This window comes from Drosophila santomea, chromosome X, assembly GCF_016746245.2.
Source record: "Drosophila santomea strain STO CAGO 1482 chromosome X, Prin_Dsan_1.1, whole genome shotgun sequence".
NCBI lineage: Eukaryota > Metazoa > Arthropoda > Insecta > Diptera > Drosophilidae > Drosophila > Drosophila santomea.
Window position 1 is genome coordinate 11,795,450 of NC_053021.2, and position 16,448 is coordinate 11,811,897.

At 44.2% G+C, this 16,448-nt stretch overlaps 5 protein-coding genes across 7 annotated transcripts; 2 read left to right on the forward strand and 3 right to left on the reverse strand.

Moving 5' to 3' along the window:
* Positions 1 to 1,674: 1,674 nt before the first annotated feature.
* On the forward strand, positions 1,675 to 3,203 carry LOC120455088 (sin3 histone deacetylase corepressor complex component SDS3). The gene is made up of 4 exons (XM_039640962.2): positions 1,675 to 1,902; positions 2,002 to 2,110; positions 2,170 to 2,878; positions 2,951 to 3,203. Exons 1-4 carry the CDS (start codon positions 1,827 to 1,829, stop codon positions 3,035 to 3,037), a joined length of 981 nt encoding a protein of 326 aa, XP_039496896.1. The 5' UTR covers positions 1,675 to 1,826; the 3' UTR covers positions 3,038 to 3,203.
* A 1,163-nt stretch (positions 3,204 to 4,366) lies between these two features.
* On the reverse strand, positions 4,367 to 5,446 carry LOC120455100 (40S ribosomal protein S10b). The gene is made up of 3 exons (XM_039640976.2): positions 5,361 to 5,446; positions 5,229 to 5,285; positions 4,367 to 5,012 (listed from the first exon to the last, which is right to left on the reverse strand). The coding sequence occupies exon 3, from the start codon at positions 5,009 to 5,011 to the stop codon at positions 4,529 to 4,531; it is 483 nt and encodes a 160-aa protein (XP_039496910.1). The 5' UTR covers position 5,012; positions 5,229 to 5,285; positions 5,361 to 5,446; the 3' UTR covers positions 4,367 to 4,528.
* A 491-nt stretch (positions 5,447 to 5,937) lies between these two features.
* On the reverse strand, positions 5,938 to 7,210 carry LOC120455093. 2 transcript variants are annotated; one of them, XM_039640967.2, is made up of 4 exons: positions 7,051 to 7,210; positions 6,495 to 6,972; positions 6,270 to 6,423; positions 5,938 to 6,209 (listed from the first exon to the last, which is right to left on the reverse strand). In XM_039640967.2, the coding sequence occupies exons 2-4, from the start codon at positions 6,918 to 6,920 to the stop codon at positions 6,028 to 6,030; spliced, it is 762 nt and encodes a 253-aa protein (XP_039496901.1). In that variant the 5' UTR covers positions 6,921 to 6,972; positions 7,051 to 7,210; the 3' UTR covers positions 5,938 to 6,027. The 2 variants fall into 2 exon arrangements, with proteins under 2 accessions (XP_039496901.1, XP_039496902.1); XM_039640968.2 differs by having other exon boundaries at positions 6,495 to 6,977; positions 7,051 to 7,206.
* A 550-nt stretch (positions 7,211 to 7,760) lies between these two features.
* Positions 7,761 to 11,103, reverse strand: LOC120455080 (nose resistant to fluoxetine protein 6-like). Of its 2 annotated transcripts, XM_039640943.2 has the most exons (9): positions 10,193 to 11,103; positions 9,757 to 10,111; positions 9,621 to 9,694; positions 9,354 to 9,556; positions 9,171 to 9,283; positions 8,891 to 9,107; positions 8,654 to 8,826; positions 8,105 to 8,570; positions 7,761 to 8,045 (listed from the first exon to the last, which is right to left on the reverse strand). In XM_039640943.2, the coding sequence occupies exons 1-9, from the start codon at positions 10,524 to 10,526 to the stop codon at positions 7,830 to 7,832; spliced, it is 2,151 nt and encodes a 716-aa protein (XP_039496877.1). In that variant the 5' UTR covers positions 10,527 to 11,103; the 3' UTR covers positions 7,761 to 7,829. The 2 variants fall into 2 exon arrangements, with proteins under 2 accessions (XP_039496877.1, XP_039496876.1); XM_039640942.2 differs by having other exon boundaries at positions 9,757 to 11,103.
* A 1,279-nt stretch (positions 11,104 to 12,382) lies between these two features.
* Positions 12,383 to 15,486, forward strand: LOC120455081 (nose resistant to fluoxetine protein 6-like). The gene is made up of 9 exons (XM_039640944.2): positions 12,383 to 13,022; positions 13,089 to 13,443; positions 13,504 to 13,577; positions 13,633 to 13,835; positions 13,896 to 14,008; positions 14,071 to 14,287; positions 14,354 to 14,526; positions 14,592 to 15,045; positions 15,104 to 15,486. Exons 1-9 carry the CDS (start codon positions 12,719 to 12,721, stop codon positions 15,365 to 15,367), a joined length of 2,157 nt encoding a protein of 718 aa, XP_039496878.1. The 5' UTR covers positions 12,383 to 12,718; the 3' UTR covers positions 15,368 to 15,486.
* The last annotated feature ends 962 nt before the right edge of the window (positions 15,487 to 16,448 follow it).

Below are 16,448 nucleotides of genomic sequence, written 5' to 3' on the forward strand. Positions count from 1 at the left end.
AGTCCCCAGTGCCCCCGCTCGGCAATCCGCGAAAATAATGGGGATACATCGCATCCGTTGCATATTTGTGTTGTCAGCTGCAGATCGTGGATACTTCTTCAGGACTCCTATTTCATCATTTTCTAAAGAGGATTCCAAGCTCTAAGTTCCGTACTACTTTCCATTCAACTCAATTACACTCGCTTATGAGTTTTGATATATTTTATGAATTCCGATAAGCTATGTGGATAATAAATAGGAATCATCTAGAAACATGAGTCTGCAGTATGTGTATTATTGTTTTGCCAAGACAACTGAAAGAATTTACATACATATCTACATAAATATGCATGTACATACAATCTCGTGAAGATCAACGAGAAATTGGGAAAACAAATTTTCCCCACGTCACCAGAGAATTCTACTCATACGGCAATCGAAGCAAAAAGCAGAACAAGTGTATATATATAGGATGTGTATATAAGTGCTCTAGTCATTTGCCGGCATGTCATCCCACTTAAACTCATAGTCCATTCCAAATCGAAAAGCAAAATAAAAACGGCAAAACGAAATAGCCAAGTAGCCGAAAAGCTATATAACCAAATAGCCACCACCCCCCCACAATCTTGCAGTCAGAAATCAATCAAAATTTGCTCGCGATGATTTAGCATGGAATTTTTGGCCGATGATGAGCGCTCACTAATTTTTCAGCTCGGGCAAATGGCACACAGCGATCTCCGCCTGCGTGGGCGGCATCATCATCCACTGGCCAGTGGATACCTCTTGCTTGACGACAGCACTGAAATATGTGTCAGCCCAGCCATAGTTTTCAAACAAAAGCATGCTTTCGCCCATGTGGAATGGCTATGTGGATTGTACGTGAAAACGCGTATTACGTATACGTACGAGTGCAGTGCTTGTGCGGGCACTATTTAATTATAGGCGGGCAGATACACAAATTAAACTTTATGATGCGCAAAAATGACAGCCTCAAATTTATTGTTCGAAACTGTAAACCGTTCACGGCTTAAATCATTTGTTTAGCTTTAGAAAAAAGGCCAATTGGAAGACGTGAGTTACTCAATTAAATTACTCCCACAAAGCTGTAATTCATTTCCATTCTAGCCTGCTGACATATTTTTGAAATATATCCGCTGATGTCATGGGCAATGCGTCATCAATTTTTGTTTTCTATCCTAATAAATGCAGCAATTACCATTTTCCTATTCATTTGGTTAGTTGTCTGATTAATTGATTCATTTTAAACGTGATACCATTTTGTGTCTTACCGTTTAGTAATAAAATTATTAGTTTTGCATCCTAGAACTATAACCCCGTCTAGTTATTTAATTTACTAGTATTTAATTTACTAGGGTAAATATATTTATTAGATCTTAATATTTGTATAGTAAAGCATAAGAACACGAAGCGATATAAAATATCTTAAGCAATAAAATAATATCCATAGTAATGAAATGCAATATGTATTTATTTATGGTTTCAGTGGTGAAACTGAATTCGGTGTAACGAAATCCATTTAAAAATAATTAAAAGTAATTTGAACTACGCGCGCATTTAATATCGATATCCGATAAATGTATGATCAACAATGGTATCGGGGACTGGCAACCCTGCTGTAAAACGGCCACACTGCACGCTAGGGCTGGAAAAGGAACGATAGTAGTCTGGCTCGATATATCGATACTGTTGTGGGTGTCTCACTGTATGCGTGTGTATATCTGGCATCGCAGCGAAAAAAATAAATAATAATAAACAATTGCCACAAAAATTGTTGTTCCTGGGAATCACGTTTCAAAGTCTCGAGTTCCGAACCCACCGACGCAACCATGACCGCCTACTACAGCCATTACGCGGCGGACAACTACGACGACGAGTCGATAGGCGACGAGCGCAGCGAAGAAGGTGAGTACCAGTACGCACACGGCTTTCCAAGAGGAGGCTTCACTCACGTCCCGCGTCCTACGCGCTCCCCCTCCCAATTCCACTCGCACTCCCTTCCAGACACGGACGACGCCAGCGAGACGGAGTTCCGCAGCCCCAGCCGCTACGGCGGCACGAATGGCACCTCCAACAGCAACAGCATGGGCACCAACAGCGAACTGAAGGAGCAGTAAGTAGTGGCATTCGCATTCTTATTCCTACTTTATCAAAATAATTTCACTCCCGCAGAATGTACCAGCACAAGCTGCTCAACCTGCAGAAGCAGATGGAGGAACTGGGCCAACTGGTGCACCCGGAGTACATAAAGCGCGTGAAGAAGCTGGACAACCAGCTGAAAGAACGCCGACGGCTGAACGAGATCTACAAGGAGTACATGCGCGAGTGCGTCGAACGGGACTATGTGCTGGAGAAGATGGCCGCCCAGAAGGAGTACGACGAAAAGATGATGGACCTCAAAGACAACCTGATCTCAGATTTCGAGGACCGCAAGCGTCAGATCGAAAACGAGCGTTACAGCCTCGAGCTGACTAACGATTCCATGGAGATCAAGACGACGGTTACGCGCAAGCTGCGTCGTCGCCCCAATGAGCCGCTTCCGGTGATCGAGAAGCGCCGCAAACCGGCCACCGGACAGCTGCTCGTCTACCAGCTGGATGACAAGGAGATCGAGTCGGACCTGAAGATCATCCAGCGCGGAAGACCTAATCCAGTTCCCCAGCAGAACGGTAGCGGCTCCTACGGCAGTGGCTCCCAGCAGCAACAATCGATGCACGTCCTGGCCGAACCGACTTCCAACAGCGGCCTGGTGGAGACCCGCATCGAGGACAACAAGCTGCTGTACGAGCGAAGGTGGTTCTGCCGCGGCCAGCAGGTCTATGTGGAGGGCAAGGAGATGAGCAAGTTTGCGGCCACTATTACCGCCATTGGCAACGAGGTGGTGAGTTCTCCCTTCCCCTTTTCGGGTTGCAAGCACCGCCCGTCAGCTTCTAACTATGATTTGTTCTTGCAGGTTTGGGTGAAGCGCACCAACGAGACCAAGGTCAAGATCAACATGTCCCATCTGGCCAAGGGCAAGATCTCAATAAAGCGCCGATAGCTCCGACGCCGGGCCGGGCGCCTTCACATCGCGCCCGCCCCGTTTCCTCGGCCAAGAGACGTATTTTCATAAAATTATTGGTACAGACGTAGCACTAGATTAGGTGTACATTTTTCTTAACGAGTATTGCACATTGTAAATAATGAAACAACAATTATTTTGTATACAAAGCGATTTTTATTATTGCTAGCAATTTCTTTCCGGTGCATTGCGGCTCAGTTGCGAAGCAAAACGTTTTTGCGGGAATCACATAGGGCCAAATCCAGCCTTTAAACATTTTAAGGAAATATTGAAGTCGCCATATTACTTCAGATTCATTGTACAAAAGGGCAAGTGTAGCACGTATTCCCGCTGATCTTTTTACGGAGTACATAACCTTACCTATCCAAACCAGTTTGTACCCTAAGTTAAACCTAGAATAAAAGCCATATGGAAATCCGCATATTGAAGTAGCTCTTTTAGGCCTTTATAAGTAGGCTAAGCCATTCGAAATACTTTATGGTCCAAGTATTGTAGCACACCTACAAAGTGCGTTAACTAGTTTACTCTGAGCTAGTGGTTATTAGTTGAAAGTAACCAACGTTTAATGGGGAATTACATAAACTTTGAAATAAAATAAGTAGGCAAAGATAATTGATACAAAAAACTAAACCCCAACTTTGGGAAAAGGAATGTTCTTGTATTAACAGGATTAGAATTAACATAATTATAAATAAGAGGCTCGTGAGCAAAAGAAGGGTATTTAAGTAAACTAGCCATTAAACTAATTGTCAACGTTGAGACAGCGTCAACAAATAAAACGGAATTAAACAATAAAAGCTGTTTGATTTTCCTTGATGCGAAATCATTATTTTGAGAGTAGGCAAATTCGATCTAAGCACTGCTTTATACACTTTAGCTAACCTATTTCAGAATGTCGTCATTTTATGTAGCTTTTGCAATAAAAGACTGCATCCTAATGTTATTTTAAAACATTGCTTTGAGCCAACTTGACCAGTTCCTTCCTAAATCTATATACAATCAATCTTTTAAACTAAAAAATGAATCTATAGCCCTATCATACTTTTCAATGATCAAACCTCCTACTTTCCACGGAAACACGAGGACTGTCTCTACAGACCATCGCAATATAAAGTGCACTATCCACAAGTCTACTTTCAACAAAAGTTATTCTAAAAAGCTGCTTATTGGAAAAACGTGTTGGGCCAGTAGTTTCGGTTTGGCCTGACATCGGATTTACCATACCATTTAGCACAGTTGGAATGTGAATCCACATCCGATTTGCACACCACAATCACTGGACCAAAAAAAAAAAAGGAGAGCACGGAATTTCACTTGCGTTTGCTTTATAATTGATCGTCATATCATAAAACACACACACATTTTTCAGATGTTGGTTTCTTCTATTGTTGAGGGTATGGATCTTCAGTTCAACATTTTACTGAGTGATTTTTATACATTAGAAAAAAAAAACTGAAGCGCCTGGGTTGTTTAATTGCGCGATCCGCGTCCGAATCCGCCACGGAACTCGACCTCTCCGGCACCGGGTCCAACATCGCCCTTCTTGTCGACTCCACTGCCGCCGGGAGCACGTCGGTAGGCGGAGCGATCCTCACCGGTCTTGGTGGCGTCACCGGGTCCGCGTGGGCCGCCAACGGCGGGACGGGGACGGACGGTCTCCGAGCGGGCAGGGCGCTTCAGGGTCGAGGGCACGATCTCGGGAGGCAGGTGGAGGTAGCTGCGCAGCTCCTCGATTCCCTCGTTGGTGAGGTACCAGTAGTAGTGGCGCCAGGCGAACTGCTCCTTAACCAGACCGCGCGAGTGGAGCGACTGCAGAGCCTTGATCACGTGCAGGTTGGGGATCGACTCCAATTCCGGGTGCTTCTGGGCATGGAAATCCTTCTTGGCCACGATCACGCCCTCCTTGAAGAGGTACTCGTAGATCGCGACACGATGGGCCTTTGGCATAAACATTCTGCACAAAAAAAAAAAAAATGCAATTAGATTGGGTTCATTGCCAGGATAAATCTACAGATGCGTCTGATATCCAATTCACACATTGTTTATTGAGTCTGAAAGACTCGTTTCTTTGACCACATAAAAAAAATATACACATGCATTCAGGAACAACATTGGGCGCATATTTTCCCGGTGCGTCCAGTTGAAAATCGGGTATTTGGGCGACAATTACCTGGATTGATTTGCAAACACAAAGTTACACGAACGCGAACGTATCGTAATACTCCCGCTGCAAGTAAAAAAGAGAATTGGAGGTTTTTAATAAGGAGTTTTGCTTAAAAATTCGCGGAGCACACGCACTCACCGGAAACGTGAAGACGAAAAGAAAGGGAAACGGAAGGGATGACAAGAAGAAGACGGAGAGCAGTGTGGCCGGACGTTTCGATATGTGCCAGCAATCGATTGCGTCGGCAATGCATCGATATTTGTCAAGACATAATCCACGAGTGAATGTCGCGATTAAATCAATTAATTGCACTTGCGGTAAAGGTCGTGGTGCTAAATTTATCTTACGATTGGCGGAATCACTTTAAATTTACCCCATTATTTCCGTTTTAATAACTAATAATGTCTAATAGAACATTCGATAGCGGCAGTGGTGCCGGACTTTAAAGTATCGATTTCCCAATTGACAAATCTTATGCCAATATTAAGTTGATACACACACCGCTTTTTGCAATTGCAACTTATCGATAATCTTTTGTTGTCAAAAAATCGCAATTATTTCATGCCAATAAGTATCAGTGATGGGACAGTAAAGCTATCGGCTTCAGCAATTCAGGTTTTTTTTTCATTTATAATTATAATATATAATACCTCTCATGACTTCATTAGAAATGAATAAACAATTTAAATAAATAATAATAATATTATATTACCAATTATATTTTATATTAAATTTTATTTAAACAATTTTTTCCGATAAAGAATGTTTATAAACATATATATCACATTTCATCGATTTAGTTAAATTAATTCGATCCAGGTAAAACTAGCTTTTTGAGGTCTTTCTCACATTCTTCTTTTTTTGCAGCTCTAAGCGCTTGTTTTGCAAATGTTTTGGCCTTGTAAACCTTATTTTTCATTTTCGCAAAGGCCCTCCTAACATCCTGCACATAATCTGCGAATGTGTAACCATCCCTTTTCTGAGAATCTGTGGGTTAATGTCAATAAGAGACATGTTAAGAATATATGCATGCATTATAAAACTTACCATAAATGCACTTGTTTAGGTTTACGTATGAATTAAGCCCAGTTTTGGAACCAGTGCCTGAATAGTTCATACTCATTAAAATCGAGGTCGATAAAATTCTACTCATGTGTTTTTTTACGCCTTCGGGTGCGAGAATGGTTCGGAACAGGTCCACCTATAAGGTAAGGTATAAAGTTAATCTGTTCATGTTTACATATACCTATGCACATTTTTAATTGGACTTACATATTTGTCATAGTTGTCCGTTACTTTGGCTTCTATTTCACCAAGTTCTTCAATGGTTTTTATAGGAAACTCAGTCTTTGGAAGACCAGTTTGAAATTTGTCCGAAATTCGTTTTACTTTTGCTAGAATTTGGATATTCTGCTCCACCAGTGTCGCAATTTGAGATTCCATTTTTTCAATTTTCCGCTCCATTCGAGACACATTTGCATTGTCGGAGTTTAAAGTTTGAACGAAGTGTTCAAACTGATTTTGGTTGGGACTGTTGACTACCATAAAATTAGTGGACTTATGGACTACATTCTGGTGTAAATCACCAGTTGCATCTTGAACACGGATGTCCTGTTCGATAGAGCCATTCGGTTCTTCCACTTGTTTGGACTCATCCTTTGCCAATCGCCATAGGCTGGATCTGGCCAAAACATTCATTTTATATTCTGGTGTTTACATCCACTCCGAGGTTCCGCGGTTTAGGTCCACCCTAATCCGTATATGCAAGTAAACAATCGCACAAGGAATAAAAATATTGTTGCTTTGCTCAAATCCATTTACTACTTACAATCCCAATTGCTTAGGGACGCATATCTTTTTAATCGTATTGTTGGTTAATGCTCGATAATAGAAGTCCAACATCGACAACACAATAAACAATGAGATGGCAGTGAGAAGAGGTTCCGTTTCAATCGCGACCAGATGTACAACACAAGTGAAATAACGGAGAAAAGTGGTATTTTTATCATGTGTTCCCTTTTTCTCTCGCACTTCGCTCTCTTTGCGTTCCGTACGCATTCTATCGGACGGCAAGTTTGCATGCCTGCTTTGATTTCAGAAAATATAAGAGCGCCGCTGCTAGTGATGCCTATTCAGCAATTAAAAAGTTGCATCAATTCGAGGGCTTAACAGGTAATCATAATAAACGCTGAAAGAGTTTTCATCTGAAATAACGGAGAACGTATATATTCTATCGGAAAGCAAGTTTGCAGACCTGCTGCAGCTTTGGGAGCGCCGCCACTAGTGATGTGTATCTAACTATTAAATAGCTGTTTAATTTAGTAAAACACATGGAATTTAAGAAAAATTAACTTATATCCATATATACATATATGTAAATATAAAAAAAAGAAGTCACTCCAATTAATAATATTTTTTTGGTATATATATTTATTTTCAACCTTTGTATATATGTAAATACTTCTTAAGAAAAGGAGAATTTCAAATTCTTGGAAAAAAGTACTAATTAAGTTTTAAATAAAATATTGCTAACAAATTTAACATTAATAAAAAAAAAGATCCTTAACCTATAGTTGATATCTTTGCTCACAAATAGTTTTGAGATCCTTATGCCGGCAGTGGCGATTTATTTTCCAGCGTTGGCGCAGATGCAGTGCATCCCACTGGGGCCTCCTTCACCTGTTCCGCAGCTGGTAGTGGGGCACTTGGCTTCTCGATGGGAAGCAGGAGGCTTTCCAAGTTTCCGAAGGGCGCCTCAATCAGGATGTACACAAAGTAGGCGAGGAGCATGGTGAAGCCAAAGTCGCCCCAGAACCGAAGCATCTGCAAGGATTCCCAATTAGTGTTTTGTGCCATTACCACATATTGGTTTCTCAACCTACCACTTGGTAATTACTGAAGTAGGTGTTGGTGCGCGTAATGCCGGCGTTGAGGCTCTCCATGAACATGTGGAAGATGTAGGCGGAGTAGGACAGCTTGGACAGCGGCTGCCACAGGGGAGAGGAGAGGAAGCTGTTGGCCAGTCCTCCGTATCCCTGCATGCAGGCGAAGACCACCCAGCAGAGACCCAGGGGCCAGGCGATCCGGGTGAAGGTCAGGTAGAAGGCCTCCTCCACAATCGGTGGTGTTTTCCCATCTGCGGCATACCCGTAGACGGCGAACAAGCAGCTGAAGAGCAGCGCCAAGCTGGTCACCCAGCCCAGGATGACTGCAATGGGACTGAGCTTGAAGGACTTGCCCCGGTTGACGTGCAGGAAGTATCCGAATAGAATGCCAATCAGGTACGGGGACGCCCTGGTGTGTGTGGAGAAGTATATCCTTTTCATCGAATCTTCGCTGGACGCAATCCTGCAGAGAAATATCAAGCACAGTAAGGCAAGGCCATGTTAGGTACGATCCACATATCCATATCCACATCTGTCTGAACTTACAGAGAAACTTTCTCGATCACCATGATGCTGAAGAGACAAGCGGCGAGGAGCAGCATGGCGACCACAATCCCAGCGACCGCCTTCCTCTTCCACTTGTAGAGTGCGATCAGGAGAATGGGTGCGATGATGTATAGCTGCATGTCCACGGCCAGGTACCAGGAGTGTCCCAGGCACTGTTCGAGGTTTGGGGTGTGATTAGCAAGGGAATCCCAGTTGGAATGGAGTGTGGTAACCTACGATTTGGTTGGTGGCATAGTTCTGCACATACAAGAGCGTCCAGTACCAGGTGTCCTTGCATATGGAGTAGTCATCGAAGTTCACCTTTCCGTACATTGGGCCATCGCCCATTCGCGGCAGAATCGTTATATAGGCGATAATGGCCAAGGCCAGGACCGGAGTGAGGCGCAAATAGCGATGCAGATACATCAGGGACACATTCAGCTTTCCCTTGGTTCTGCAAAGGGATCAATACGGGTAAGGAATCTGCGGTAACTCTTGCGACTCCTTGGAGACCTACCTTTCCATTGCCCTAAGGGCAATCACCACCATCAGGAGGCCACTCAGAAAGAAGAACGTGTCCACCGAGTACGCTGCGTGCTGCAATAGCATACTGTACGGCGATTTGCGCCACTGAATCGCGAAAATACATCATTAGATATGGAAATGGATGCAGTGAATTTCGAGAGTTGGGTAAGCTTACCGTGTTGAATTTGACAAAGTTCATGTTGGGACCAAAGACATAGACGAGGTATACGTGCCCAAAGACAACCCAGATGAATGACAGTACTCGAATGCCGTGGATGCAGTCAATGACATTGGGATTGCTCCTGGGGGCCACCAGCCTGAAGAGAACCCGACTGTTGGCGCGCGCGGAGAAAGCCTTTATCCACTTGTTCAGTGGTTCTGTCGAAACGTTCATCACATTAGCATCTGGCCTCGACTTATATGTCGCTATTCCAATACTTACGCTCATCCTGGCAGACCAAGTAGTCACAGACGGTGGACAGCAGCATGAGAGCGCACAGAATAGATAGCAGGACTCTGAAAAATGTTTGGATGATGTCAGTGCCATGACTAACATGAACACTTTCAAGGACACTCACATTGTGAAGATGGTCAGAGCATCGTAGGGCTCCCGATCGGCAGTCTTGCATGTGCCCTCGTTCACCACAGGCACCTCTGGATTGAGCTCAATGTTCAGGAGGTTCTGCAGTAATCTCCGGAGCATCGTGTCCATGTGGGCGGCGGAGCAGGAGGCGGGAAAGCAGACTGCCGTCTTGAGGGACAGATAGGCGGAGAAACTTGGTGCCACTTGAAGCTTGCTGAGGCAGTACTTTCCCTGGACACTGTGGGTGGAGGTCTCAGCGTGGTCTATGCCCAGGCACTCGTCGAAGTTACCCAGATCAACCAGGTTGCCGTACAGGATACCCGAAGGCAAGGTGCCCCAGGAGTCAATCACTGTAACAAAATGGGAAGAGTATGTATTGTGCTGATAATGTAACAATAAGTTAGATTTTTCTGTGTGGAATATGAACTTACTTCTGAGAGCCCAAAATTTTCTAGCGGACACAGCATTCGCAAGAGTCTGCAGATCTGCCAGGCACCTCAAGTCCTCGGTAGTGGGTAGTCGTATCTCCTTGTCCCGATACAGATCCTGTGCCAGATCGTGGATCGTTATGTTCTGATACTGGGCGATGAACTCCACTGCCAGGCGTCTGAGCGTGGTGATTGTGTAGTAGGATTGTGACTGGGACTCGGAATGGACTTCGTCCAAGGATAAGTCATTTGGAAGCTCCACACCTATACTGGCGCTGGCCAGTGCCAAGGACAGGAGCAGGAGCAGGAGCGAAATGGTTGGCCCTATGGTGACCATGTTGGTGGGTTGGTAGCAAACAGCGCTTTGGTTGTGGTAGCAATCCTCACGATCTTTTATATACGAGGTCGAGATTTCGATAAGAGAAGGGCCGACTTCAGTGGTGTTATCATGGGAATTGGGAGAACCTAGTTATCGTTTGATAATCTTTTTCACGACCAGTCCCAAATGGTTCTTTGTGCAACTACCTTAATCAATGGTCATGGTCAATATCGGGTTTTGGGAACGTCCCCACTACGAGCAAAGTCCACAACATTTAACTTGGAATAGTAACAGGCTGGATCAGATTTGGCCGGCGATTATTCCCAAGCCAATAAATATAGTCTAGACGACACGGGAGGCTCTAATGGAAATTCTTTGAACGAAAACACGCCTCAAGTGCTTTTTATGCGGAACAGAAAAGTGACTATTATGTGTGGGCTATCGCTTGAAACTCGATCGATTAAGATTCTTTCATAGTAACTTGATTAACTTGATAGTGACCCAAAATTCAAGTGGACGCGCTAATTACAATCTCTGTAATCATTGCCGACTGAAAAATTGAGGTAAACAAGCTATGGGCGAATGACTCAGTAACTCAGCTCTATATTGTGAAAAATAATATTTCAGTGGCAAACTAAAGGACAAACAGTGATTATCTAAGCAGATTTGGGCACTGGAATTGTGCTAATCAAACAAAAAGATTGTTGTCAGAATTAAAGTTCATGCTATTTTAATGTTAAATGGTAAATTAACATCTTTATTACCTCTAACATATTTATTTCTCTTCAAATTTATTAAGATAACTTAAAATATAGTACTTAAGTCGGAGAGAAAAAGGCTAAAACTAGTTTCATAATGATTTCTAATAGCATAACATAAAAGCTTAAAAAACCATGGTACTTTTTAATAATACAATATACCCCTATGCCTTACGAGTAACAGGTACCAGAGTTCTGGCAGATTTATTTTCGGCATCTTAACTATTTATAATTTTACTCATTGTTCGTAGAGTAAAGGAGTTTGCTAGATAAGTTGAAAAGTATGAAACAGCATATTCAAAAAGATTCCATACTTCCAGCTATCTTATGCTAATATGCTAATTAACAGGTATCTGGTAGTCGCGAGACTGGACTATAGCTTTCTTCGTTGTTTTTAAAATGGCAATTGGATTTCCTTTCCTAATCGTACAGCCCCTTTTTGCACTTCAATAGAAACCTCGTTAAGCGGAATTAATGTGCGATAGCCTCTTTGCCAGTATCAAAGTAACCGAGCATGACAAAAATCACATTTCCGAATAATGAACCTGAATCGTTTAAGCGGAATCGCTTGGACATAGGTATTGTTATTCGATAAGCGCGAATGACAACGCTATTTTGAGGCATTAAAGACTAATTCGATGCTCCTTAGGCGATGCCAATCAAGTTGGGCGGCCTTCTCCGAATTACTCATTGATAGGAGCAGACAGTTGGCTCAAATAGGCATCAAGTGCCTGTACGAGTCACATATAGGAATATCTTATAATGCGATAGATCTGATTGCGTGGACACAAGTGCTACCCATAAATCAGCTGGAACCTATTAGGCCCTTATCACTAAGTATAAATAATAGTTATTCAAAACCGCTTAAGCATTTCACTCCAACGTTCAAAGTGTTCGTGTCTTTGGATCGCTGATCATGAACCGAATAAAAAACCGCCTTCTGAAGGATTTGTAATAAATCCCTATATCCTTATGTCCTTATAAGACATAAGATTGCATGCAACATGGTGGTCAATCAATAAAACGATTAAAAGTCCTTAGGAAGCTACATTAAGGCGGTAATCTTACAATCTAGATGTATAGGTCGTATTAAAGACAGCCCTATAGTTACTTCAAAACCCAATGAAACCTCCGTGTGTTTATAGATTCTGAGATTTACTCAAGTAAGTGACAGGCATGTAGATTACGCTGAGATTAGCCAGCCCCTAGGAAACTCAATGTTTTTTGAAAATACTCACCTATAGTTACTAGCGAAGGGGTCCATAGATTAGAATAGCATAAGGAGTGGCCCCCTATCAGCACCGATAGATAAGTCGTGGAATAGCGGACTATGAAGGCCCGCTTCATATGCGATCCATCGAACCATCGCAGCGGAAACCTCTTTCATTCTAATATAAGCCCCCAAGGCGGTGACAACCTAAACAAATTCATTTCGCCACCGGACAGAGCAACATGGTCAGGTTGGCGCTAATCCTGGGGCTGGGCCTTTTGGCTGTGGCCAGCGTGAATGCAGAAATGACCAACATGTTCGCCATGACCAATACGAAACTCCTCACTGAGCACTTTGCTGGGGATCATTCGAGTTTTTTCAACACCAGACGCCTGTCCGTGGAGTTCTTTGACTACTACTCCAATGTAACTCTAGAGGATCTCACGGCGAACTCGAGGATCCCCTCGCTACAGGACTTGGTGTGCCTAGCGGATCTGGCCCTCCTCTCCGACGACCTTTCGTCCTCCAAATTCTGGGCCTTGAAGAGTGAGTGCAACACTTTCGTACCCTATAATCAGTACTCTGTAATCAGTGCCTTTGTTCCCGCTGCAGTGATCGACTCCTGGGGCCTGTTGCCGTCGGGCATGCTGGTGGGCAACTGGTGGAACTTGGGCAACTTCGACGAGTGCATTGCGGTGGACCACGCGGTGACCAGCAGTCACAGCATCAAGGGCAAGTACTGCATCAGCAAGCTGGCACCAGCTCCAAGTGCGCTGCCCGCATTCGTCCTCAAGTCAGCTGTCTGCTTTCCGGCCTCCTGTTCCGCCGCCAACATGAACACCATGCTCCGGAGACTCTTCCAGAAGCTACTCAGCGTGGAGCTTGGTGCAGATGTGCAGCTTGTGGCCGAGGAGACGTGCCAGACTTCAGAGAAGAAGCCATACGATGGCCTCACCATATTTACCATGTGAGTGGAGATCATAATCAATGCATTGACATAACGTTTGGTTAACTCATAAACTTGCAGAGTTATGCTCTCGATTTTGGGGGCTCTCGTGGGTCTCAGCACTATTTTTGACTATTTCTTTTGCAAAGATGAGAGTGAGTCTTTTCCAAATCCGATCCTTGAAGCCATGGTAACCATACTTGCTTGCAGAAACCATACATCCAGTGGTGAAAGCCTTCTCGGCACGGGCCAACTCGCGTTCCCTGTTCCGCATCGTGGATACCAAGGCGAATGCCAACGTCATCGATTGCCTTCACGGGATCCGGTGTCTTTCCTTCATCTGGGTGGTCTACGGTCATGACTACATGGTGTTTTCCACGTTACCCAACATCAACATGGGCTACCTTCTGACGGTAAGTTAAATGAGTTAAAGAACTGAAAGATCATACTATTACCCACTACTCACTATTTAGTGGATAAACTCCTTTTACAGTTCGTTTATAAAACACGCGGTCTATGCTGTGGACTCATTTTTCTTCCTGAGCGGCTTGTTGCTCGTGGTGATTGCCCTGCGATCGATGGACAGGTATGTTGTGCTTTAATCTTATCATTTTGGTTACCCACTTACCTTTTTGGCACTCATTCCAGAACCAAGGGAAAGCTTAATATACCCATGATGTATCTGCATCGCTATCTGCGACTCACCCCCATCCTGGCTTTTGGCATACTCGTCTACTTGAAGATCCTGCCGCTCTGGAGCAACGGGCCCCTGAAAGGATCCGTGGGCTTCGATGATTACTCGGTGTGCGAGAACACCTGGTACTGGACACTCCTCTATGTGCAGAACTATGCGACTAGTAACCTGGTAGGCTCCTCCGATCACTACACCTCATATCATCCATCACCTGATATCACCCCTTGTTTCTTGCAGTGCCTCAGTCATACCTGGTACCTGGCGGTGGACATGCAGCTGTACATCTTTGCACCCTTCCTCCTGATCTGCCTGCACAAGTGGGGCAAGAAGGCGGCCGCTGGCATCTTCGTTCTGATGCTCCTTCTGGCCGGCTGCCTATTCAGCATCATGGTCATCAATGACTTATCCCTGTAGGTGGATACCTGTGAGGGATACCCATGTAGATATTGAGGCTAATAGCATCTCTCGTTTTCAGCGGAGCAGGCACCGGTGAATCGATGAGGAGGCTCTACTACGCCACGCAGACTCGTGCTTCTCCCTACCTAATTGGCATCCTGTTCGGCTACTTCCTTCACACCCACCGGGGCAAGGACTTCAGGCTGAACCGCCTAGCTGCCCTCCTGGGCTGGCTGATTGCGTTAACTTTAATAGCCAGCTGCCTGTTTTCGGTCTATGGCCAGGACACGTTGCCCATTGTGGAGGAGGCCTTCTACCTAAGCTTATCCCGGATCGCCTGGCCACTGGCTCTCTGCTGGGTGATCTTCGCCTGCATGCAGGGATACGGAGGACTGGCCAGCAGCTTCCTCTCCTCTCCCCTGTGGCAGCCGCTGTCCAAGCTGTCCTACTCCGCCTACATCTTCCACAAGTTCATCGAGAGTCTCAACGGTGAGATGACGCACACTAGCACCTACTTTAGCGACTACCAAGTGGTAGGTACCGTATTCCCTTATAGCCGAGTTCAAAATTCTAAGAATCCTCCTTCCCCAGATGCTTCGATTCTGGCCTGACTTTGGCTTCACGATTCTGTTCTCGTACCTCATGCATATCCTGATCGAAGCGCCCTTCGCCGCTCTGGAGAGCCTTTTGATACCCACAAAGAGGACAAGTGCCAAACCAGACGCGGTGGTGGAGCCCAGGATGCCGGAGCTGAAGGCACCTGTCGAAGAATCTCCATTAGAAGAACCCGCAGAAGCGACATCCGCGATACCTGAAGAAGTCACTAAGGACCATCCTGAAAAGAGCTCTGCCTAATTATAAGTCCTTAGTACTTTCAGTCCTTTGTATATAATTATTTCGACACTACGCAGCACATGAAAGTCAAGGCATGGTCAAGTATATCAATACGTAATCAGATATGTAATGTAAATTATCACCACATTCCGCTTCTATTAAACTAAACAAATTGATAAACGTTTTTGCGCATACCTGATAGTCGAGCCACTAGACTAATCGTTCTGTTCTTGGTTTATTTCGACTGGAAGGTGTACATCCCTACTGTGAGTCACAATGTAATACTTGTAGTGCTTGTTACACCAATCCAAAGTCGGGCATCACCTTCATGACTCATAAGGAACACACCTGGTCACAAAAGTCGTAACATGATAATGACTGATACCGCCTTGAGTGTAAGGCTTTTCAACTCAATGACCACCATCGTATCACTAGAGACTTGGTAACTAACTGTGCGTATATTACAAGTACTTCGTTTTAATAAAGGTTGAATAGAAACTGATAAGTTGCGTACATTCTAACTAAGGCTAATTTGATAACTCGAGGTCAGTCTCTGTTTTGTGGATAGTCGATTCTAGGTCGATACCCAGAGTATCACTAAGCTAAGATTTGAAGGCATCACTACCTGGTCAAATTTCCCGAGTACATAAACTACATAAAGTATGAATTAATCAAGGGCAAGAATGCCACTGGTACTTAAAGAGGTCACTTACTTACTTAAGCTCGCCTGATCTCCTCCCATTGTAGCTGATTAAAAATGTAGTTTAGTTTTCCATACAACATGCATGTGGTATTCAACAAAGTGTTCAGCAATCATTTGTCAGTTGTCTCTCGTCTTGTGACTGCAATTCCGACATTTGAAGCCAGACGTTTTTCGGGACAGAGATTTGCACAGTTTTTGACATGGAATACCAATTGCTCGATATCCTGTAGTTTTCCCAGCTTTTGTTACGTCTGATTATTGGTGGGAAATGGAAATTGGAACGAGTTTTCACTTTCGTCTAGGTTCCAAGCCAAAACTGGCGGGGTGTGGCATGGACAGGTTTTAGACGAATCTCGGACCAGATTCGCATTTCTTGGTTATGCAACACATCAAGGTTAC